The sequence below is a fragment of the Jatropha curcas genome, chromosome 5 (genome assembly GCF_041381405.1).
Source record: "Jatropha curcas cultivar XTBG-Jc1 chromosome 5, XTBG_Jcur_1.0, whole genome shotgun sequence".
Lineage (NCBI taxonomy): Eukaryota > Viridiplantae > Streptophyta > Magnoliopsida > Malpighiales > Euphorbiaceae > Jatropha > Jatropha curcas.
Window position 1 is genome coordinate 1,407,051 of NC_143155.1, and position 24,037 is coordinate 1,431,087.

A 24,037-nucleotide genomic window follows, 5' to 3' on the forward strand; every position below is an offset into this window, starting at 1 on the left:
AAATTATTATATAATCAAAATGGCTGCTTATGTAATCTTATCAATATTTCATGTTTAGTTTAATATTTCATGTTTACATTGATTTTATTCAATTTGAACTGAACCGAATAAATGGCTGCTTATGTAATCTTATCATTATTATAATGTAAATTCTATATAAATTTGATTATGTTTCTGACGACAGACCGTTTAAGGATAAAAATATTGAGTATTTCGGTCTCCAAGCTGAATGCAATCAATCCTGGATTTTTGAAACCATATATAGAATCTCCTCCTGAAGCAAAACTTGATCAAGATCTGTTTTTAGTTTAATTTCTAGTTTAGACAGAAATGGAGAAAGACGTCTTTCCAAGTAAGCTTGAATACCGGTAAATCGGCCAGCAAAATATTTTTCCGACGAAATGCATTACCGAAAACTTGAGAATTTCAAACTTTTCAATTTGACCCGAAAAGGTTCATAGTATGGGAGAGAGGATCAGCATGCTTCCACTCATAATTAACATAATCGAATTGAGATGCTCCAAAATGACAGGGGCAAATGGGTTGATGATGCTACCATTTTACGTGATATGATTGTATCTTTCTTCTCTCATCTTTATAAATAATAAGTACCCTTCGACTCCTATTTTTCTTATTCAAGGTTGATATCCTGCTAACTCAGTAGGAGACTTTAACAGTTTTTTGCTTCTAGTTTCTAACATAATCGAATTGAAAGCCGCAAGGCTCGACAGTTTTCACGCAGGTTTCTTTCAACGGTTTTGGCTTCTAGTTAGAGAGTAAAGCATGTGCCAATATTTTTCAAAAGCTAGTAATTAGGCAGCAAAAAGAAAATTTGAACAATACTTATCAATTAGCTTGAATGAGGCCAAATTTTTTTACATATTTTTGGTTCAAATATTTCTTTTACATTGATAATTATATGATAATTATATGATGGTGGTGATGGTGATCGAGTGATGTTGAGATGGTGGTGGTGGAGTGATAACGGTGGAGGTGACAATAAATAATAGAGTTTGAGATGATTTTGATTAGAATTCAATTTTGAGAGATTGTACTGACACGACAATTAGATAGATTTTGGATCGAATGACTAGTACATTATTTTAAGCAATGGTAAATAAAATTGTAATACTCATTACATTACCGAGGAAGAAAAACAATTCATCCAAACATAGCAATCAATTGTATAATTTAATTTCAATTTCGTTATATAATTGATTACATTGAACCAAACATAGCCTTATTTCTTATTTTTCAAAGGATTTACGTCTTTCATTAATTGAATATTTGTTTGATGTAGAATCTCTTCAGCAAAATTAGTTATTTTGGTAGTTGTTAATTGTTTTAGTAGCATTTAACTGTTGGCTGTTTAAAATAACTTTTTATAAACCGCTAATTTAACCTTTAAAAATTAATTCAAATATTATATTACTAAACATTATAAAAATAAATATTTAATATTAAACTACTTAAAAAGCTTTTATCAAATACCGCTGCAGTGGTAATAGTTCTGGTCGCTGGCTGTGGCTTGGCACTTCCTTAACAGTTGAATAAAAGGCAACTGACTTGGCTTCATTCACGCACCACCATAAATGTAGGAAAATTTAAAATTATTTTAATTTATTTTTTTTTTGAAAATAGAATTTTAATTAAATATTAAAGGACAAACTACAAAGTGGACATGGATGGGCTGATTAAAATTCTAATAGAATTATAATTAAATTAATTTTCTTTTTTGAAAATATATTTTATGTCTTACCATAGGGGCACGTAAGGAATCAAATTTTGATTAAATATATACATTGTATTTTAAAATGGATTTGAAATTTTGATTAAATATTTATATGTTTATTTAGCGTAAGTTAAGTATGAGGAAATTTAAGATGTTTTACTTTACAATTATTTTTTTAGTAATAGAATTTTGATGAAAACAAGTAACAATATCTCCAATCAAAAATACAAAAAAGATATAATAGTGTAATAGAGGTAAAATGTGGAGTCAAAACTATGTATTTCTATAATACAAGGGCAATATTATATATTATGAAAAAATAGAGGGATAGAATTGTAATTTTTTTATATTTAATACTCCCTTCATCCTAGGGGTGTCAAAATTGGTCATGACACAAGAATACAATTGGCCTAACTCGTGAAATAAATGTGTTATGATTAAAGTTAAACGAGTTCGTGTTTATAAATGAGTCACTCATTTATGACATGAATATAAATGTGTCGTGTCATGGGTTGACATGCAAGTTAGACGAGTGATTAATTTATTTAAGAGTAAAGAGGTAATTATAGTGTCACATATAAATACTCCGACTAAAACTTACTTAAATTTTATTGTTGTATTACTTTTTTTATTTTAGTTGTGAATCTTCAAGAATTTATGCATTTTATGTATAAAAATTTATATTTAAATATGATTTGAGTTAAATATGTTAAGATTGAAAAATATTATAAGCAAGTTAAGTGGATCGTGTACAGGTCAACGCGACTCATTTAACATGCTTATCATATTAAGCGGGTTACACGGATTGTATATAGGTTAAAACGACTTATTTAACCTATTTATGATAGTAGGCGGGTTACACGTGTTGTGTTCGTGTCACCTGTCTAATTTTCATATCTTATTCGTGTCGATAAATTTGACACAATTATTAAATGAGTCGTGTTCATATTGACCATAATCATGTCACGTGTTGGGTGAAACCGTGCCGAACCCGACACACCAATTCATTTTGACACCCTTGCTCCGTCCTAAAAAAAAAAGTCTCACTTTCCATAACGACTGTCTTAAAATAATAGTCTCATTTCTATTTTTGGAAATAGGCTTTTTGTTTTTCCTATAATACCCTTATAATATAATTTATATCAATAATCAATATACATAGAATTAATAAATATTTAGTTATATATATATATATATATATATATATATATATATATATATATATATATATATATATATAATTGAAACATGTACCAAGATATTAAAGCCCTGTTCGGCGGTAGCGTTCGAAGTAATGTTTAATGTTTAATATGGTTGAACTTACACCATTTTAATTAATTATAACGTTCGATAATACAATATCTACTCTATCGTTTCGAGTTTAAGGCAGTGTTTTATGAAACATTATCTTCATTAATGTTTAGCATTTTATAATTTCTTCATGACATCTATACTCATCACTTGTCTTTACTTTATCCTCGTTTTCATACTCTTTTTTTTTGTCATTTTATATTAAACAGCTAATCAAACAGTTATTTGTATTGAATACTTTTAATCTAAACTGCTATATAATCGCTAGCCATTAACAGCTAATATTTAACAGCTAACTACTATTAAAACAGCTAACAACTGCTAGAACAGCTAAGTTTACCAAACAGACCTAAGTTTTTATTGAAATACTCTACAAACACTCCAAAATTAAATAAAAAATTATTAATAAAGGGTATATATGGAAAAAGAATGATAAAATATTATGGTTAAACTAATTTAACTACCAATTCTTAATTTGTATGAAAAAGAAGTGGGACTATTTTTTTTTTTTTTTTTTATGACGGAGAGAGTACTTATGCTATAGAGATTTTCGCACTTACTTGTTGATATGATCATTCCACATTAATTTTAAATTTGATAAAGTGACTATCATACCCTTATAATTTAGTATCTTTATAATGCACATTTGTTTAGTTGTTCATAACAGCCTATAGCTGATGAGTGGTGGCCGATAACGACTAGCAAATGAATCTTGATATTAAATTTTTTTTTTAAAAAAAAACCATGAATAGTATAAGTAGTTTTATATTTTATGATAGTGTATTTAAGGAAAAATTTTTTCTATCTTGATGAGTTATATAAATAAATGACTTATTTTAATTTTTTATATAATTTTTCATAGAAATTTATTATTTTTAAAATTATAACAAAATGAAAAAAATATGAATTTGAAAAAAAAATAATTATTTTAATAAGTATTTTTATAACATTAATAAAATTTAAATATAATATAAATATAAATCATGCAATCAATTGATATGAAAATTTTCAAAATGTAATTAACAGAATGAGCGGCTGATTGAACTTGTATCAGTTATTACCTATTAAATAAAATCCTTATCATATATTTATAATCTAGTTAATTGTTGGATATCAATCAATTACGAGGTCTGCGAATCAACTGAATTAAGTACTCTCTTAATAACCGGTCAGATTTTCACTTTTGGTTCCTTCATTGATTATTAAAATATTTTATCATTAATAATTAATTTGTAAGATAAAGATTAGTCAATATCAATTTAAGTAGTAATAAAAATATTTTTATTGAATCCTCAAGAAAGTCTGACAGAAAAACTGAAGTGAGCAATCTATTGGATATAATTTTTTTAATTTTATCTTGAGCAATTATATTTACTTCTCTGTATTCTATTTGTTTGGCTATGAAATTGGTAAGATATACTATCTTTATGAAAGCAATTTTAAAAATAAAATTTCAAAAGATTTTATATCCAAGGTGTAATGATATAATAGGCACTGTAAATAAAAAATTACTGTGGAGTGCAATATGAGGAGAGGAAGTGTCAAAATCCCTACCCTAATGCTTTCTATAGTTTATATATTGTAAATAAATTTGTTGCCTTACCCACTTTCCTAGGAGTTGCAGTCTCACACTTTACCAGAAAATATATAAATTAACAAAATAAAAAATATATATGTCTCTGTTTGTGTCATTGTCATGCAAATGTAAGCTAATTGTTCCTTTTAAGAAATAGATGTGGTGATGCACTGTTCAAATCCACAACTTTTCTTCTCTTTTTAGTTTTGTGGAACACCCAATAAATATTTTTCAGTTTTCACTAAATCTAAAAAGAAAACATTTAATAAGACAATCAAACTTACCTCATAATAAATTTTTAAATTCATTTTCTCCATATTAGATTTTTAATTCAAAATTACCTCATTTTCTTTATACTAAGTGAATATCTTTTTAGTATTGAATTAATTCTCGTTCGAAATGTAAAATATAAAGATTTACCTTTTATAAAAATAAAAAAAGTTTACCGCCTCAATCAATATAATTCAGAAAATTAAATAAATATAAAAGAGATGTAACATCAATCAAATGATTAGAATTACTTATTGTAATAAACATCAAGTGCATTAAAAAGATTTTATACACAATTGCTAATTATCTTCAACTCTATATACCGAGTTGCACACGTGTTTTTATACTCGGAATAAAAATTGTATTAGCTAAAAAGTCTTCCAGTGATAGCAACTCTAAATTTCTGAAAAATAATAGTATATGATAACTCTTATTGAATATTTTGAATAAATACCCAATAAAAATATACTCATAAAAACTAAAGCTTTAGAGCTACATAGCACCTTACTTGGTAAACTCTGTAGCTCTTCTATTTTAATGGTTCAAATTCAAAGCAAAACTCAAGATTCCTATAGAAAGCCCAAGAGCCCAATTTTTCATCACCCACTTGAATTACATTAATTGGGTTTTGTTATCCAAAAAGCTCACTTCCTCTCCCATTCTTCATTCTCCTCATCATCAAAATGTTGGATCTTCCTCACTAACTGCTACTGCCTGTGGAACTCAAGATTCAAGAAAAAAAAAAAAAGCAAAAAGTAGCAGATGATCAATGGCCATGATATGTCTATCTTTACCCCCACTTTTTCCTATCACTAAACCCAAACCTTCTCAATCCTGTCTTCTAACCCATAACTTATCTCTACCTTTCATTTCCTTATCTCCTCCTCTTAGACCAAAAACAACAATCCATTTTCATAAAATTCACCAAAGAAAAAAAACCCTAATTTGGAGAATCTATGCTGCTCCTGAAGAGGCCTTGCCTTTAGACACAGCCCCAGTAGAAAGCAACCAGCAGATAGTGTACACTGGTGATGATGGATCTAGCAACATCATATCGATTCTTCTCTTCATTGCCTTCATAATTTTATCAATTCTCACTGTTGGGGTAAATTCTAAACTTCATCTGTAATTCTTTGTTATTTCCAAGATTAATAGGATAAAGTTGAAATCTTTGGAGCTGTTTTTGTAAATTGAGGATTTGGGTTTGCAGGTAATATATTTAGGGGTGACTGATTTTTTGGAGAAGAGGGAAAAAGAGAAGCTTGAGAAAGAAGAGGAAGCCAAGAAGAAGAAAGATGGGAAGAAGAGAAAGGTAAGAGCAAGAACAGGGCCAAGAGGATTTGGTCAGAAAATTAACGAGGATGATGATTTAATTGATTAGCATTTGCTATAAGTACCAATAGTTGTTTAATTTTGCCTGTTCATATGAAATGAAATCTTTTTATGATTCTCTTTATTTTATTTTATTTATGAAAAAGAAAAAAAAATTATAAAAAGATAATTTGGAAATTTTAGTTTTAACGTTAGTATGAATTTTATATTACAATAATTTTTTTGCTTGATTGGACTTGCAATAGAAAACATAAATATTATTTTAATTTATATTTTAATATCACTTGTTACTTAGAGTTTATGTAATGGAGTTACGAAAATAGTATCATATAAGAATAAATTCTTTTTAGAATTTATAAATATGGAACACAGTTACATATATGTATAATATTATTAATTATTAACAAATAAAATAATAATTCAATGTAATATCTTAAAATTCTAATACCTTTCAAAAAAAAAAATATTATTAATTATTGACAAATAAGAATAATAATTAAAAATAAAGTAAAATAAATTGAAATCTTCAATGTGTTTGAAATAATTATTATACAAGAATTTATTTTAATTTAATAAATATTTTTATTTACATAGCAAATTAAAATATAAATTTATTCAAAAAAATTAATATATTTACCTTAAATATATATCTGATAAGTGATAATTTATGAAAATATTTATACTTTAATGATTATTTTTACATTGTACATTTCAACAGCACCCTTTAACTATTAGCATTAACTGCTATCTACACGCGACGCCACAATGTATTAATGTTGTTTTAAATTTAGCATTTCTCAATTGTTTTGCTATTCCATAATGTATTAACGTGGTTTCAAATTTAGGACTTTTCAATTATTTTTTATAATCTTAATAACCGTTATATTTATAAAGTTAATATATATAAACACGAATAAGCTAGTCATTATCATTATATTATTATTATATATATAAAGGAGAATCATGACTGTTCTTATGTGTGCTTATATGGCATCTCCACACCTAAGAGAAAGAGTTCATAAAATTTGAGTATTTGATTTTTAATTGGCTAAAAAAAATTTTTGACTCTTAAAATTAAATTTTATGAGTTGTAAATTAGAAAATATAATTCCCCTATTTAAGATTGTCTTTATTATCTTCAACATAATATAATTATTGTTGCCTAATTATTATTCTTCTCACCTTAAATTTGTAAAATTACTTAAATATTTTATATTTTTAATGGAATTAATTAATGATGATTTATGATAATGTTTTTTCAATTTTTACTTTTTTAAAACTTATTTAATTAAATCGATATCGATTTGTGCATCAACGGGGAAAAATTGTGTATTGTATTTCTGATTTATAACAGACAAATATAAATAGATTATTTTAATATTAAGTTGTTATATAATAATATTGCAGTTGAAAAAAGTTATTAGTTATATAGAGTATAGTATAATGCATTTGAAAAGTTAAAGAACAATTAATTAAAAAACAATTGAGTGGTTGTTTTATTTTTATTTTTGTTGTGATTAATGAATAAAACAAAACAAAACCAAGCGACACAGTCATACTATCATCCGCGACACACTACGACTATAAATTCCAGCTGGCATTTCCAAAACCCAGGTCGATTCCAGACTACCACTTGGCGGGCGCACACTAACAAATTCAACTCTATAATCACTATCTTATGCCTATCATATCAGCGCATTTTAACACTCATCATCATCTATCATTCGGGTGAAAATAAAATGAACCGATATATTGTTTCACATGCAAATGTACGAGTGCGGAAATTAAGGAAGCGAAGATTAACCGGGAAATGCGGTTTAGAAATCGGCGATTTTTCTGTGTGCCCGAGATTTCGCAGAGGCGCGTTTGTCAGCGATTTCTCGCAAATTCCTCAGGCTTTGTCTCGCAAGAACATCACCTCTCCGGAGTTCGCTAAATCCGCTAACGTCAGTAACTGAATCTAAAAAAATCAACCAAAAATAAATTATCCAAAAGATTCAAATGGTATTTTTTTTTTTTTTTTGGTTTAATTTAAAGAAATTCAAACTGCATTATACCAATATGCTTCAAAGATTGCTTGAATCCATTAAACTGAGACAAATCTGCAAATAAAGTACAAAACAAACAGTAAGATCGAGCTAAGATATCGAAAAGATTGAATCGCTACCTTTGATTTCGAATTTTACCTGATTGAGAGGGACTGTGAGAGACGAGGTAAAGGACGAGAAAGCAGAGGAAAGTGAGAATTGGTATAAAGTGAACGAGTTTCTCAGGTTTTGAAGGCGACGACGAAGGTGAAGAAGACGACATTGAGAATCGGCGAGGTTTTGTAGCTTTGCGGTGTCCGCCGTCGTCGTCATAGGCAGGGAGGGAAAGAGTATCCGACATTAGAGTATCTTCTTTAGGAGCTCCTCCATGGCTGTTAAGCTTCGAGACCGGTGAGCCTAGAGATTGCCTCTGCATTGAAGAAAAAAAAGGAGAGAAGAGGAGTAGTTTAATGGAGTGAGGTTTAGCTGTTGCATTTTTAACAAGACAGTGGTTTTATATTCTGTTGTAGCTGCGCTACTGGGTGAGGGTAAATTAGTATTTTTGACTCACCATAATAACGTATCTATCTTACTGTTTAAAATATATTAAAAGATTCTTTAATTTTTATTTTATTATCAATTAGTTAATTATTTAAGTATCTATTTTATTACAATTAAATGAAACTCTTACCCTAACTTTTGCAGTTAATTTCACTCATCTCTCATAAAAACAAAAATTCTATAAAAAAAAAATTCTAATCATAACATATCCTTTTAGCATTTAACTTTTTATAAAACGCGAGTTAACTTTTATGAGATACTGCTGTGTTACTAAATACTATAAAAAATAACATTCAGCATTTTAATAAGTCAAAAAGCTATTGTCGGCATTAATTTTTATTTGAATAAAAAAAAGAAAATAAACTTTTTTTTTTCATAATTGTTTATCACTTTATATTTGGATACAAAGAAGGAAAGAAAATAAATTATATTCTCTTTTAAAAATATATATATTTTTTCTTTATTTGAAAAAAGAATGATGTTGCAGCTAAGCCAAATAAATTTATTATTCCCATTTGAAAACAAACATTAGAAATAATATAAAAATAAAAAATAAAACTTTATTAGAATTTAATGTCATCAAGTAGTTGACACAAAACAGATTGTCAATGCAAACATTAACTAACCCATTAAACTGCCTTTCACCGGCCCTTTAAGTTGCCTTTACATCATTGGCCGAACGTGTGTCAGCAAACCACTCTCAGTAGCCATTTTCGTCCTTCAAATTGAACCACCTCTTCAGTTATCGTTAAATGCGAAGCTCAGAGCCACATTTGCAATCCAAATTTACCTAAATGGAAAATCGAAGCGATAGAAGAAAATTTATAATTGATATTCAAGTTTTATGTGGAAAGAAGAGAAAAGAAAATATTAAAAGAAAAAATAATGAAATCTATTTTATATGAAACGGTACAACCTTTTCTATTCATTTATCCTTTTTTTTTTTTTTCTTTTTTCAATTTGGAGAGATTTTATTTTATGGACTCGAGAAAAAAACAATGCATAGTTTCCTTCTTTAGATATTTCAATCACTCTTTCCAAATAAGGGAAAATCATTTCCAAACAAAAGAAGAGGAATTACTTCCAATGAATGACTGAAATGAAAGCATTGATCAACACATCTAGCAAGTTTAACCAATTACCACTTTTAACCTGTAATTTGGTAATTTTGCTATTCCCTCCGTACTAGTACATCTTTTTTTTTTAATTTGTCCTGAAACATAATCCACTTTCCTTTTTGACATTATAGTTAATCCTTAAATTGTCTATTATATCCTTATTAAATTTTATCTTACTTTCAATAACCCTCCTCTATTCTTACTTATTATTTCAATATAATAATTGCTCATATATTAATTAAGATGAACATAATAGAAAAATTATATGAATAAAATTATTCTTTAGCTATAATAATTATTTTTTTCTTAATCTGTGTGAAAATAGAAAGTGGACTATCATTTTGAGACGGATAGATATTTTTTTAAAACCTTCCATTATTATAAGTACTTACCAAAACTATTTGGCCTTCTTTCGTTCTGGTTGCATAGTCCCTAAGACTAATCATCATTTGACATTCACATTCAATCCATAAATTCACATAATTGAATTATTAAATCAAAGGCTAGGCCCATTTACAACTATCAAGCCAACATTATCATAAATAATAAGGAAATAAAGCTCAATTATACAAATTATCCAGAAATGAGCTTTTGAATGTATTAATGAACCCTATGGATACAAATAGATCTTATAGACTATTATACGAATTTGACATGAAATTACAATATCTACACTTAATGTTTGGTTGTGTCAAAACTACTATGTTAGACAAGGCAAGGTGTTATTGCAATTCAATACAAGAAAAATCAACTGGATATGCTTCATGAGTACTTAACAATTCTATGATGCATTTCAGTCTAAATAGTTCATTTTATCCTTTTGTCACCCAAATAAAAGAAATGCAAGAAACTATCATCTTAACAAAAAAAAAAAAAAAAGGAATTCATTGAAGAACAAAAAGTACAGGTAATAAGAGTTAAACTCACATGACTTAGATATACCAGGGCAGCGATTATATTACCACTATATATTCGGTATATATGCATCCTAATGTGTAACCACCCACCCGAGTATATCTACCAACCCAAAATATGATCTGATAGTTCATGATCATGATAGTATTTTGCACATTAGTTGTTCATCCATTACAATATAAACCTCAACAATCTCAAATAAATAATCGGACAAATTAAGAAATATTACACTATATATTACTTGTTTTAATCTCCATGTTACCAAATGATATCTGATATAAAAATTAAATTATAAGGCAGTAATTCCAACACTAGTTGGATTTATAAGAAATGGTAAAGCATGAGACTTACACTGAAAGATGGTAGCAATACCATGTCGAAGCTTGCTTATCTTGGAAAAACTTTTAGGTGATGCGAATTAGCAGTACAACCATGATGAAAATCATTAGAAAAATCGGAAGCCAAGTGGAACATGTGGTTTTGGAACTTTTGGAGTATATCTCTAAGGCTTGTACATTGCCACAACCAACGCCTGCCAAGCTATGCTCAACAGCCTTCTCTGTAAAATCAAGTATCTGTGCGCAAACAAACATTTAGGCTTTGAGACCAAAAACAAAAACTTGCATATATGACTTCTTAGCTTCACCTTACAAATTTGTTTTCTACAGACACTGGCTTCCTAAGGTATACAGGAAGGGCATCAACTTTACAAATAGTCGGAGTGCCTCTACATTGTTGACCCAGATATAAATAATTATACATGTAATTCAAGATTTATTCTTCATAAATAAACAGAAATATGAATTTTTACATAGATAAGTGGTAATTTAGAATTTCATTCTGCATATACTCATTAACTATAAAAAAGTAGGGGGAAAGTTGTGTGCATTAACCCTCCCCAAAGCCCACGCACGCAAGATGCTTCATGCGCTGGGTCGCCATTTATATACTCATTAACTAGAGGTTTTAGTTGCTACCATTCTACTAGCATCACTAACAAGGAAAATTGAAAAATAAAAGCAAACTTGAGAGCTCAAGGCAAATTTAAAGGAGTTGTTTCCCATGTCAAGGAGAAAAAATATTGAAGATGAAATTTGCTTCTCCATTCCCTTAATTCATTAGTGGCCAGTCCCATCTCCAATCAATGGTAGGAAAAAAGGTTTTTGGTACTTAAAGAAAGCCTGCCCTCTTATGGCTTTTACAATTTTATAGACCTACATATGTTAATTTTTTAAGGGGTCCATTCAAGTCAATTAAACCGGTTAGCAGTTTACCATTTACTGAATGAATCCAGAGATGGTTCAGCAAGCATGCAAAACTGCTTCAATTTCACTCCATGGGAGTGGGTTTCTCTTATTGCTCTTCAATTTCACCGGTCAAGATGAATTTCATATTCTAGCATCTTTCACTGCTTAAAAGTTTTGTATTTTGTCTAAATACAAGGAGACTTCAACAAAACTTCAATTTCCAGCTATTTAATTGAAAAATAAATAAATAAATTGCTGCCACAGATCTCTCTCTGATTGCCATTCAACCTCTCCTTTACAAATCTGAGCAATTTTAAGATAGAATTCACACACCTCACGTCAATCAAATAATGACAAAAGGAATATGATACGTCTTCACCTATCCTTCTAGTTTCTAAATCATTACCATATTAAAGACAATCATTAGCTAAACTTGTACAGAAGGAATAATGGACTACCAGATTATATCATGCTGCCTCCTCAAGAACATGCAAGACTCACCCACCAAAGCTATAATTGCACATTCTCTTCAGAAGTAATATATATGGTACCAAAGATCATTACCTTTTCAGTATTTTGCAGGGGCTGGCTCATCAAGAGGCTACTCTCTTTGAGTTGTTGTGCCAAACCAACCATTTCATCAGTCAAGTCTTCTTGAAGCTTTCAGCAACGAGATACATAAGTCTAATCAGAACTCAATGATCTTTGTTTACAGTTTTAATACTATGAGCAACACTCAAGAGGAAGCACTAAGAAACTTTGATAAGTTGAAGCATGCTTATTTATCTAAATCTTAGTACAATAAACTCGCATTTGCAATGGACCTTTCATTTTCACCTTATACCTGGAACTAGGGAATTGAAGTAGGGGAGGAGAGAAAAATAATAAATGTTAAAGATCAATTTGGTGTTTGTCTTGCCCTCCTCTCCAATCCCATTTCCCCTGTTTGCTCAAATACTTGTTCTCTTCCAATCTCTCTTTCTCTCTCTCTCTCTCTCTCTGAACAATACCAGGCTGATGCCGCACTAGGCACCATGTGACACCGAAGTTATTGTACTTTCTTATGGTGTACACATTATGCCATTAAAATGGCAAAATAGCATCACAAATAATCACCAAATGGACAGATGTTAGCTCCTGTCCTCAAAAGGACCACCCTGGTGTATAATCTGTGCATCTTTAGCAAATGATGATTGTAAGTGCTCATGTGGACCTCCATCAGGGCCAATAAAACTTGAATAGAATTAAATACGACATAATATTTACTATTATCACATTATAATTGGTTGTACCCCAATCAAACAGTATAAAAATACATGTGCTTTTCAATGCGTTGTTTTGCTGCAGCATCCTGTTTGACAGTTGCTGATGTATCAACCTGAGTAACTCCATGAGCTCTATCATCAAGATTTGGGGCTGCCCTGTTCAAAGAACAAGACAATTCAAAATGAAACAAATATAGAAAAGAGAGGAGGGGGTGAAAAAAAAAAGGAAAAAATGAGCACCAAATTGGAGACTGCATAAATTATAAAATCCTAACAACTACAGATTCATTACACAAATCTTCTTCTCAAGCCAGGGGAAGAAGGGAACCAAGTTTCTCCATCTGATTTTGGATTTTCACTCATTGAACTCTCAGCAAAAGGCTCTTCAGATACCTGAATATGATGCTGAGAAATAGCCACATAAAAAATGGTTAGCTGTTACAACATCAACTACTACCAACACCAACAATTTAATAAGATGAACAAATTGCACAACACCGACAATTTAATAAGATGAACAAATTGCGGCAACATCATAAATTTCACACATGGATAGATGTCACAAATAACATATGTTGAACTTCTAGATCCTAACCATTACATTTAGTCATTGTAACCAAAGGGGGGAACAATTGGAAGAAGGATAACATGTAACAAAAGCAATTAAACCAAATAAATGTGTAGCAAACTTGGAGCCAACATGTTCACCAGATAGAGATCAAAATAGGGAAGAAAAAACAGAAAAAAAAATGAAATAAGTTGTGGATAGTATTATCAAATCCTATGCACAATCTCATAAAAAAAAGGGTGAAAATCAGTCAAGACTGCTCCATGTTTTCTTCAGTACACAAACATAACCCCATACATTCAGTCTGCTTACATCACAATATTTGAAGCTCAACTACATTCCAAAATGGTATTCACGATTTTCCAGTTCCTTGAGGAAAGAGAAGTTGAAGTGAAGAAAACTTACTGTATAAAGACTTTTGTTAAAATATCAGCTGGTGCAACTAATTTTAGAACTGTTGCTAAATTTCACAATCACATTAATAATTTAACACTATCCAATGCATTTAATTTCTAGCTCATACAACGCACCAATGGAGCAGCTAATTTGGAAGCAATGGCTTCAACCTTCTCTGAATAATCATTCACCTTAGCCTTTGAAACTCTGTTGAAATGTATTCAAAAAAGAAGTTAAAGTAGCACTCTATTAAATCCTAGGGATTGTTGCATAAATACAACTTCAGCCACGTTTGATTTATTGGATGGTTAACAGCTACAAAATAGAAAAAGCAACTCAAATGCAAAGGAAACAGAAATCTGGCTTACGATTGGGGAAAGTTAGATGTATTATTAGCAGGTCAATTTTCCTTGAAAAGGATATTTACAAAAAGCTTCAACATCAGTTGTCCTTGAAAATACGATTTGAAAAAGGTTTCTTCAAGTTCATATACAATTCAGAACGGAGATGATATAAAGAAAGCACACATACCTAGGTAGGCCATCTAGGGTTCTCTCTTCAGCCAGTTGTTCCAATTGTTCTCTTAAAGTAGCAACATACTACAAAGTTCCAATATTTTAAGTTAATCATTGTTAATGGAAAAAAAAAAATAGTTTACTAACACTGCTAATGCCATCACAGAGATCAGACCAATACATAACAAAACCATAAACAACATATAATACAGCCATCATAAATTTAAAAAATATAAAAGCATTATGAAAAGGATAATTTTAGTTCCAAATGCAATCTACGAACATACTTGTATAAAGTTTTGCTTGATTTGGTTGCCAAGATGCGGCCGCAAGCAACCTCCTGAAGTTTATTTCTATTTTACTGATCCCCATTACAAGATCCTGTGGCAATGATGAGATACATAAATAAATAAACAGAATTATATCTTAACATGACAAATTCAAATGCCAAGCTAATATTTCCAACACAGATGAGGTTAGTATCATAAGTTCATAACAAAAGCTCTGAAATTACATGAACTATGGAAAGTAGAAAATTACTTGAAGTAAGGCGATTTTGTTCTGTTTCATTATAAGTACAAAATTCTTGTGTATAATTAGGATTTAGGATGACAATCGACAATAACCAAATAAGCAAAAGCACAAATGGAAATCAATTAAAGAGACATAAAAAAGAAACCGAAAGAGATAACTGATAAAAAAAATTATAAGTCTCTCACTAGCCATTCATCACCATATTCACCACATTAACAACTGAGAGAAAGGAACTGAGAGCTAAACTAGAAATACTTGATTTAGCTTCTCATATATCCTCAGTAGCCAAAAAAATTTATTGACAGAGAAACTTACATTTGATTAAGTATTGATATTTCGCGGGAGAAGTAGGCATCGTCTGAGACTGGCGCAGTTGGAGGCAGTTGCCGGAGTGACGATAACGAGAAATCGCACCGCGGCGAAGAAGGAAAAATGAAGGATATTTTGGTTTTAGCTAGGGGCAGTTTTGTCTAAGCACAAAATTAAGCTTGGGAGTACTTTTATTTTGGGCTTAAGGCCCGTTTGGTATATCATGTGCGCATGTCCGCTGTTTGTTGAGAGAGGCTGGTCACCACTAACTAATGAATATCGATATTAGTAAATTTTAGCTCCGTTGCTATTAAAACATAGAATGACCTTTTAAAGAATTATATTAGAGAATTATATAATAAGTCTCTCATAAGATTTAATAATATTTAAAAGTGAAAATATTATTTAAAATGTGAAAAATAAAACAGAAAGAAATTATGAAAAATTGTTATTATTATTCTTAAAGAATATTTGTTATTAAAAATTGGATGTCGTTTATCACACACACTTAAAAATGTTAATGGCAGCAAGCAGTTCCAATTTCGTTTTCCATTCCCATTTTTTAAAAAAAAAAAAAATCCCATACATTTTCCACTGTTTATTTTAATAATCAGCATCTTCGTTCTTAACCGTAAATATGAGACACATATATTCAAAAAATGGTACAGTTTTCGCAATAGATTCTGTAACCCCAAATTTATGATAATCAGCTTCCAGTCATCTTGTTTTCCAGGGTCAGGTGTCCTCTACCAAATTGTATGGCCTGAAAACATGCTTGAGAGACTTCAAACATCATTAATTGTCAATTGGAGACCAAGGAATTTAGTTTCTTTTCATATAATTTGGCTCGCCGAAGAGCTTCCAAAGCCTCACCTTGCTTCCCTGAACGTTTCAAATTTACTGCCTTTACCTTCTCTGCCTTGATCTGCTCTTCTAACTGAATCTTCTCCTGGCTAACTTTTTCACCCCTTGGAGGATTAAGTTTGACAGGTCCTAGTTTTTCTGGGCTAACAGCTTCACCCTTGGGAGGATTAAATTTGACAGGTGCTGGTTTTTCTGGACTAACATCTTCAATACCGATTGCTCGCAGAGCAGATAGAAGTTGAGGATCGAGAAGATCTTCAACCAATCCATCATCTGCTGATTCTGCCATATTGACATTGTACTTGCTTGAATCTTGAGAAGTTGCCTCCTCCAACTGTGCTTCAAGAGCCTTGGCCAATTCAAATTCAGCTTCTGCTTCTTCTGTCCGGCCTTCTCTTCTCAGTTTCAGTGCTTGCCGTTTGTGACTAAGTGACTGCTGTTGTAACTTGAAACGATCACGTCCAGACAATGGTTTTGGAGCCGAACTGGATGCACTCGGCTCTTTTTCTTGAACAGAAGAGGCACTAGACACAGATGTTGAATCCTGTGTATCAGTTTCAGCATCAGAAATATCTGCCTCCAAACTCTTCTCTAGAAGCTTTGCCTGACGAAGTTCTTCTCGAGCCTCCAACAATTTTCCTTCTCTCTTTAAAGCAACCGCCTTCCTCTTGCGAGCCAAAACTTCTTGCTTAAGGGGACTTTTGCTAATTTGAGAAGCCAATCTCTGACTAGAATTTGTTTCATGAGTAAGAGGCTTTTCAGCCGTAACAGTTACTTCACTACTGAGATTTTTAGGGGAACCTGTCAAGGACGCTACATGAACCTGGTGCTCAGCCTGGCAAGAAACATCAGAACCAGAACTGACTCTATCTTTTTTGCTTTTGAGATTTTCTTCAGAACTGGTCAAGGAATCAATTTGAACATGGGCATCTGGCTTTTCAGCTGATATTTGAGAACCTCTCCAGGCATCACCTGTCATCAGGTCCATTACATTTCCAGATTGATGAGATTGCACAATAGAACCAAAGCCTTGGTCCCTTCCTGCATTGCTAAGAAATCCCAGGTGATCTCGTTGGATCTCCCCTTCAGTACTTGATGTTGCAACTGAAACCATTAAAGATGGATCAATGGAATGACCAGAACTAACAGAAACATTTTTAGACTGCTTCCCTGGTGCATTTACTGGTTCATCTTCTTCATTCTTCCACCCTAAATTCTTTAGCATAGAAAGCAATGAGGGATCATACATATCTTTTTTTGTAACATCATCTGCATCTCCTTCCTCGACCACACTTATAAGAGGAGGCCTAATTATATTATCACTGGGCCTGTTTGATTCAACATGAATTTCTTTCTTGGGTGCTTCCATCTCCTCCATTTCCGTTTCCAATGCTTTTGCTGATCTAAGCACTTCCTCTGCCTCGTCTGTCTTCCCTTCACGTCTCAAAGTAAGGGCCTTTCTTTTCAGGCCTAAGAGTTCTCTCTGTATCTCACCTTTACTTCTTTTAGGTCTCCTTGATGATAGATTGGACGAGGCCTGAGTAACTGAGGGCTCATTATCATTTTCCTTAGAAGGTTTCAATAATGAGCTCGCTAAATCATTAGCTTCATCTTTCCAACCCAAGTTCTTTAGAAGAGAGAGGTATGTTGGATCATGCATATCTAGATCCGTTACATCCTCTTCCTCTTCTCCAGCTGGCTTATTTCCCTGGATATCAGGATATTCAAATGTCAAATCTGGCTCCTTACCACCAACATTCACCTGTGTAGACTTAGCCTTTGACGAATTGTCCATCTCTTCAAGTTGTTGTTCAAGAACTTTACCTTTCTTCAATTCTTCGTCTGCTTCATCCAATCTTCCTTCTCTTCTCAAAGCAAGAGCTTTCTTTTTCAAAGCCAGAAGTTCCTTCTGAATCATCAATCTACTCTTTGGTGCAACTTTAGAGTCCACATTTTTATTTGCATTTACTATTTGAGAAGTCAAACTTTTCTGAATAGTTGTGGTATTGTGTGTGATTAAATCATCTGCTTCACCCTCCATACTTTCCAGGTCCTTTTCAAGTAACTTTGACTTCTTTAGCAGTGCCATTGCCTCTGCAATATTACCTGCCCGTTTTTGGTTAAGTGCCTCTTTTTTCAATAAACGAATTTCACTCAATAGTCCTTCCTTGCCAATGGGGACAGAATGGACTGCATTATTTTGCTGAATGTCAGAGTCCTCAGTCCAACCTAGTGATTTTAATGTAGCTGCTATTTCTGGGTCCACCAGATCATCATCTGTCACTTCCAAGTTATCACCAGGATCATCAGCTGTGCCCATAAGGTGATCAAAATCAAAGTCATGTTCCTGATCATACCCAACTAACAACTCTTCTTGTTTATCATTGCCCATACTACGGATTAGTACAGATATCTCATCATCAGAATCTTCAGCTGCACCCAAGAGTTCCTGTTCTTCAAGCTGCTTTTCTATGACTTTAGCTTTCTTTAATTCTTCCTTAGCTTCTGCAAGCTTTCCTTCACGCTTCAAAGCAAGAGCTTTTCTTTTATGTGCAACAACCTGGGACTTGAGTGTGCCACCAGTCCCAGCATCTTTATCAGTCCTTTGAGAGATGTCTCCCAGAAGAGAAGACAACTCACCCTCCAAACTCATATTTACTGTTTTTTTATCTTCATGAGGATCTGCATCAGTCCAGCCTAATTCTCTTAGTTCTGCAGTAAGGTCATCCTTCTCTTTATATGCTTGTCTATTTTTTGTTCCACATTCTTTCAGACCATCTTTATTCTGGGCTTCAGCCATGTTAACAGATTGCAAAACCTTCCTACGGTTTTTTCTTATAGACAGCTCCAAAGCATCAGCCTGCCTCTCCAGCTCTTTTCCTCTCTTGAACGCTTTTAGAGCTTCCTCAGACTTCCCCTCTCCTTTTAGAATTTTGTACCTCTTTTTTTCATCTAAAGCTTGCTGACGTAATTCTTCAGGACTGGTTGATCCCATCTCATTCAGTACATGATTAGGCACATTGACAGAATGACTTCTATTCATTTCTCCTCCACCACTCAGAGCAGAATCCTCTTGAGGAGTTGAGCATGAAGCACTGCTACTTGCCCTTCGCAAAACCAAGTCAGCATTAGATTGTTGTGCTGAAGAAGACTCCTTCCCATCATTACCTATTATCTGGTTCAAAATTTCATCCTCAGACTTTGTCATCAATTTTGAACTTCCTGCACAAAAGAACTAGCAACATTTAGACAACCATTTTGTACAACAGTGCACATGAATTGCCAATACATGCATTAAAGCATGGACATTTGAATTTTTTCAAATGTAAAAATTCATGCCAAAACACAATATTACCGAGCATTCTCATATTATGTACACATATTATCATATTCAATAAATTCATGGGCTGCAGAAACATTCTTCCAAGCCAAAATTAAATAGCAGAAATGAAAAGGAAGGAAGCAACAGACTGAAGCAGGCCAATGTCAAGCCAAACGTTTTAATAAGCAAAAATCTTATTCTTAGGCATAACAAACTTAACCAACAACAAGAAAACATGTACCTCTCCCAGTTCTGTTCCTATGGCCATACCGCATCTCAAACCGTGCAGCCTCTTCTAGCTTTTTACAAGGTTCACAAATACGCACAGGTGAATCACCTTGACCACGTAAAACCATTCGTTGCTGAGTGCAACTGTTGCAAAACAAACCCCCACATCTTCGACAATGATGCTGAAAATCCAATCACAAGATAGATATCAATCACTTTAAAATGCTAGACAGTATAAAATCCTGTATATATCAAGTTAAATACCATTAAAAAAAAAATCCTATAACAGAGCTTGAAAATGCACAATACAAAGAAAACAAAAAATTCAATGCAAATATCTCCACTGCTATATAACTACTAACTGGTGTCTCCATTTTTCCTCTCTCCATTAACAATTAATCATTAAAAACAATGAAAAGAAAATTATTAAATTGCATATGTTACTGAAAATATTGACTAAAATAAGCACCATCCAATAGTCACTGAATAAATCAGATTCTTTAAGATTTCTTAATTAAAAATTATCGAATTTATTTACATTAAGCAACTCTAATAATCAGTCAAAAGCCAAAATCAAAAACATAAATGGGTCAAAATCATGATCAAGAAGATGAAAATGAGATTCATTATTGACTAGAGAAAGAGAAAAAAGGTAAAACCTTGCGATTGATGAAGGTGAACTGAGAAGAACAGCCTTGACAGTGTGAGGCATCAACCACCCAATTACTCCCTCGCAGAGATGGCTTTGCTGGCAATCCAATTTTCTCCAACATCTTCTCTACAACTAAAATTCAAAATCAATCGAACCACCAACAGATCGAAAAGTTCTAGCTCCACAACCTCGGTTAAGAGAATTAATATTAGGGGTGAGCATTCAGTCGGTTCAGTTAATTTTTTTATCTAACTTTCCAACTGAACTGAATAAACCGAATTATCCTACAATTGGACAAAACAAACAAAATTAAGGGGATAAACAAACCAAATTAACAGATTTTAAATCAAAAGGATCGAACAGAACTCAAATGAGGAGAAAAATGAAATAACCTAATTTGCACGGGCTCGCACAACACAGATCAATACAGGATTTCAAACAATTAAAAACTCAATACAGATTTAACTCAAACTCAAACTCAATACAGCTCAATGCAGATTTTCAAACAATTAGCAATTAAACACGTCAAAACACACATTTAGCAAGAGCTCACATTTTCACATAAAACACAATTTAACAGTCCTCATCTAACAACAGCTCAATTAGACACAAGCAATTAAACATGTCACAACAAACATGAAGGAGGCACTTGAGAGGTTGAAGAAGCCATCAATCCTGGCATTTAATTTCTGCAAAGGTTGAAGGAGCCAGCAAAATAAAATTGCTCTGACCCTCTTCCTCCACAAAAACAAATAGTATTGGAGACATCAGAACTAAGAAGAACAAACTCAGAAACTGCTTAAGTTCATTGCATACGGTGTTCTCCCTTAGAAAATATAATCAATTTGAAAATCCTAAAGAAGCTAATCATATGAATGAGATCATTGAATTTCAAACAAAAGACAAGTACTTAAAAAGCAATACATTCAATGAAATGGCCACCCTAGTAAACCAATCAACTCAAATCATACACTGGTGATTGATTAATCATGAAATTTCTCATAATTTAATAAAAACAGCCCTTGGATCACAAATTACTGTGTTAAAGGACCACGCTGAAAGCCATAAGGACAAACTAGAAACTAAAACTGCAAATATCACCAGATCTTTAAGGATATGCCAAACTATAAACCACATTAAGTTAAAATACCTTAAAATAAATATCAGCCATTCATTACAAGAGATTAGAGAATTTTCTAAAAAAAGAGAGATAGAGATCAAGCAGGAAAGATCTAAAAACCTTTTAGGGGTAATAAAAAAAATTTTTCACAAGTTATCACAATTTTAGAGTTATATAATATTATTTTTCCCATTCAATAAATAAATAAATATCACATGTTTTTTAAATTAAATTAGAATAAACAAAAATCCATATTACAATCCAACATATATACAAGATATCAACTTGATATACAAACACACAATCATTTAGAAAACATTATTAATCATAACTATTGCTTTTCATGCATGACACGGGCACGCGCACACACATACAGTACTAATTAATATATGGTGTCTTTTGAACTTGTAATATAGAAAGTGAAAAATAAAGAACCTCCAATTAACTGGTTATGTGTGTTCCCCATCCTATTTCTACTAGCTAGCCACATTTTAAAGATCCAGCAGTAGCTAACACAAATGTCAGTACCAATTATGAGAAGTGGATTGAAGGCAAAATAATGAAGTTGAATAAATAAGCAGAACATAGAAATTACATAAACAACAATTATATAAGCTTTCGAAAGGTAATTCCAAGGATGAAATTATATGATACCATATGAAGCATTTCAATTTTTTGTCCTTGTTTTTCAATAGCCTATCATTCAATTTAAAAGGTAGTCCCTTCCAGCAAAATGCATATATACATAGTTTAAATGCAAACTGGAGGTTATATATAAGCTCAAAGAACAAAAACTAGGAAATTATATCTAATGATTTTCTCAAGCACTGAAAAAAATCAAATTGAAGTCAACGGACCCAAAAATTGTAAGGATTCCAAAGATTATACTGCATCAGACCCATTTAATTTTTTTTCAAAGATTGGAACGAATAAATTGAATCGAGGGAACAACACCTAAAAACAGAGTAACCAGTTTCTACAGCTCTGCAATTGGCTAGAAAAAAAACAAAAAACATATATAAATTACCTCTTTGTGCGACGCGCCAACGATAACAACAATTGTAATCAGTGAACAATGGGTGAAAGAGTGATGGACTGGAGGTGGTGGTGAAACCTGGAGGCTTGGACTGGAGCGAAGAGCGGGTTGGGATTCTCAATCGGGTGACAGCAATGAGAAGAATTGAGAAGGTAGAATAGAAACGGAGGGGATTTTGATAATTTGGTCCGACTAAACCGAACAGATCATTTTCATTTGGGGAAAAGTAATTACCTAAATTATATCGGAATTAATATATACATCCTGTCTTTGAGATCTCTTTTTTTTTTTTTTTTTCCGTCTCAATTCCAGGTCTTTTCTCCCAAAAAAAAAAAAAAAAAAAAAAAGCTGTTTTTCCATCTAAATATTAGAGAAAAATATAAAAGGTATCAAAATTAACATGCCCTGTTATTTCCGAAAAGTAACTTAACATATTTTTTTAAAAATATTTTTCAAAATAACTAATTGTCCATTATTTAGTTGCAATATTAAAAATTAATCAAAAATATTAAAATTTTTAACTAATAAGATTATAAAAATATTAATAATAATTAAAGTTTTGTATTTTAAAAATTTTATTAAAAAAGATAAATTATGAATGTCATGGGTGACTGTGGTGACGACTGATGATAATTGGTGATTAATGATTAATGATAATCGGTTGTAATGGCTATTGATGATTAATAAATTAAAAAATATGCATTTGTAATATTATAATAATTTTGTCGAAGTCCAAAAAATATTTTCCTCTCTTGAAAATGAAAAAGTCGTTATATTTAAAAATAACTTAATTTTCATTTGATCAGTAAAATATTTTCCGTTGACTTATTTTTTTAACACCCTAAATAATAGAAAAATATTTTTTTACAAATTATTTTACGAAAACAGATGGAGAGTGTGTTTAGATATTAATTAGGAAGGAAAGAAAATACCGAAGGAGAATAAAAGGAGAAATAAAAAAAAATATCTCTTAATGTTGGATATTTGAGATGAAAATAACGAGAAAAATGATTTTACGAATAGTAAAATTATGAATTTAACTTTTAACTTTTTTTATAAGGAGTGTATACTAAATAGAGGTAAAATTATAATTTTTAATTATTTTTCTTCAATTTTCCTCTTAAATTGAAGAGAAAATG

General features: G+C 31.5%; 4 protein-coding genes across 5 annotated transcripts; 1 reads left to right on the plus strand and 3 right to left on the minus strand.

Annotated features, from left to right (window-relative positions):
* Positions 1 to 5,113: 5,113 nt before the first annotated feature.
* Positions 5,114 to 8,751, minus strand: LOC105629932 (uncharacterized). Of its 2 annotated transcripts, XM_012211586.4 has the most exons (4): positions 8,408 to 8,751; positions 8,279 to 8,323; positions 8,026 to 8,181; positions 5,114 to 5,603 (listed from the first exon to the last, which is right to left on the minus strand). In XM_012211586.4, the coding sequence occupies exons 1-3, from the start codon at positions 8,682 to 8,684 to the stop codon at positions 8,039 to 8,041; spliced, it is 465 nt and encodes a 154-aa protein (XP_012066976.1). In that variant the 5' UTR covers positions 8,685 to 8,751; the 3' UTR covers positions 5,114 to 5,603; positions 8,026 to 8,038. The 2 variants fall into 2 exon arrangements, with proteins under 2 accessions (XP_012066976.1, XP_020533367.1); XM_020677708.3 differs by lacking the exon at positions 5,114 to 5,603 and having other exon boundaries at positions 7,694 to 8,181; positions 8,408 to 8,750.
* On the plus strand, positions 5,603 to 6,345 carry LOC105629931 (uncharacterized). Its single transcript, XM_012211585.4, has 2 exons — positions 5,603 to 5,994; positions 6,100 to 6,345. Exons 1-2 carry the CDS (start codon positions 5,659 to 5,661, stop codon positions 6,268 to 6,270), a joined length of 507 nt encoding a protein of 168 aa, XP_012066975.1. The 5' UTR covers positions 5,603 to 5,658; the 3' UTR covers positions 6,271 to 6,345.
* A 1,637-nt stretch (positions 8,752 to 10,388) lies between the features above and the next one.
* LOC105629933 (uncharacterized) lies at positions 10,389 to 15,049 on the minus strand. The gene is made up of 6 exons (XM_089722141.1): positions 14,981 to 15,049; positions 14,850 to 14,917; positions 14,453 to 14,525; positions 13,647 to 13,759; positions 12,654 to 13,510; positions 10,389 to 11,417 (listed from the first exon to the last, which is right to left on the minus strand). Exons 1-5 carry the CDS (start codon positions 15,047 to 15,049, stop codon positions 13,387 to 13,389), a joined length of 447 nt encoding a protein of 148 aa, XP_089578267.1. The 3' UTR covers positions 10,389 to 11,417; positions 12,654 to 13,386.
* Positions 15,050 to 16,197: 1,148 nt separating this feature from the next.
* On the minus strand, positions 16,198 to 23,192 carry LOC105629935 (phosphoinositide binding protein). Its single transcript, XM_012211589.4, has 4 exons — positions 22,890 to 23,192; positions 20,750 to 21,026; positions 20,104 to 20,272; positions 16,198 to 19,762 (listed from the first exon to the last, which is right to left on the minus strand). The coding sequence occupies exons 2-4, from the start codon at positions 20,861 to 20,863 to the stop codon at positions 16,479 to 16,481; spliced, it is 3,567 nt and encodes a 1,188-aa protein (XP_012066979.1). The 5' UTR covers positions 20,864 to 21,026; positions 22,890 to 23,192; the 3' UTR covers positions 16,198 to 16,478.
* Positions 23,193 to 24,037: the final 845 nt, after the last annotated feature.

Coding starts and splice junctions, on each gene's coding strand:
- LOC105629931 (XM_012211585.4), top strand. CDS start 5,659: ATGGCCATGATATGTCTATCTTTACCCCCACTTTTTCCTATCACTAAA. Junction 5,995..6,099: donor TATCAATTCTCACTGTTGGG/GTAAATTCTAAA, acceptor TTGGGTTTGCAG/GTAATATATTTAGGGGTGAC.
- LOC105629932 (XM_012211586.4), bottom strand. CDS start 8,684: ATGCAGAGGCAATCTCTAGGCTCACCGGTCTCGAAGCTTAACAGCCAT. Junction 8,324..8,407: donor TCACAGTCCCTCTCAATCAG/GTAAAATTCGAA, acceptor CTTTATTTGCAG/ATTTGTCTCAGTTTAATGGA. Junction 8,182..8,278: donor GCAATCTTTGAAGCATATTG/GTATAATGCAGT, acceptor TGATTTTTTTAG/ATTCAGTTACTGACGTTAGC.
- LOC105629933 (XM_089722141.1), bottom strand. CDS start 15,049: ATGGCTGTATTATATGTTGTTTATGGTTTTGTTATGTATTGGTCTGAT. Junction 14,918..14,980: donor TCTGTGATGGCATTAGCAGT/GTTAGTAAACTA, acceptor GGAACTTTGTAG/TATGTTGCTACTTTAAGAGA. Junction 13,760..14,452: donor CCAAATTAGCTGCTCCATTG/GTGCGTTGTATG, acceptor GCTATTTCTCAG/CATCATATTCAGGTATCTGA.
- LOC105629935 (XM_012211589.4), bottom strand. CDS start 20,863: ATGTTGGAGAAAATTGGATTGCCAGCAAAGCCATCTCTGCGAGGGAGT. Junction 20,273..20,749: donor TCACCTTCATCAATCGCAAG/GTTTTACCTTTT, acceptor TTGGATTTTCAG/CATCATTGTCGAAGATGTGG. Junction 19,763..20,103: donor TAGGAACAGAACTGGGAGAG/GTACATGTTTTC, acceptor TCTTTTGTGCAG/GAAGTTCAAAATTGATGACA.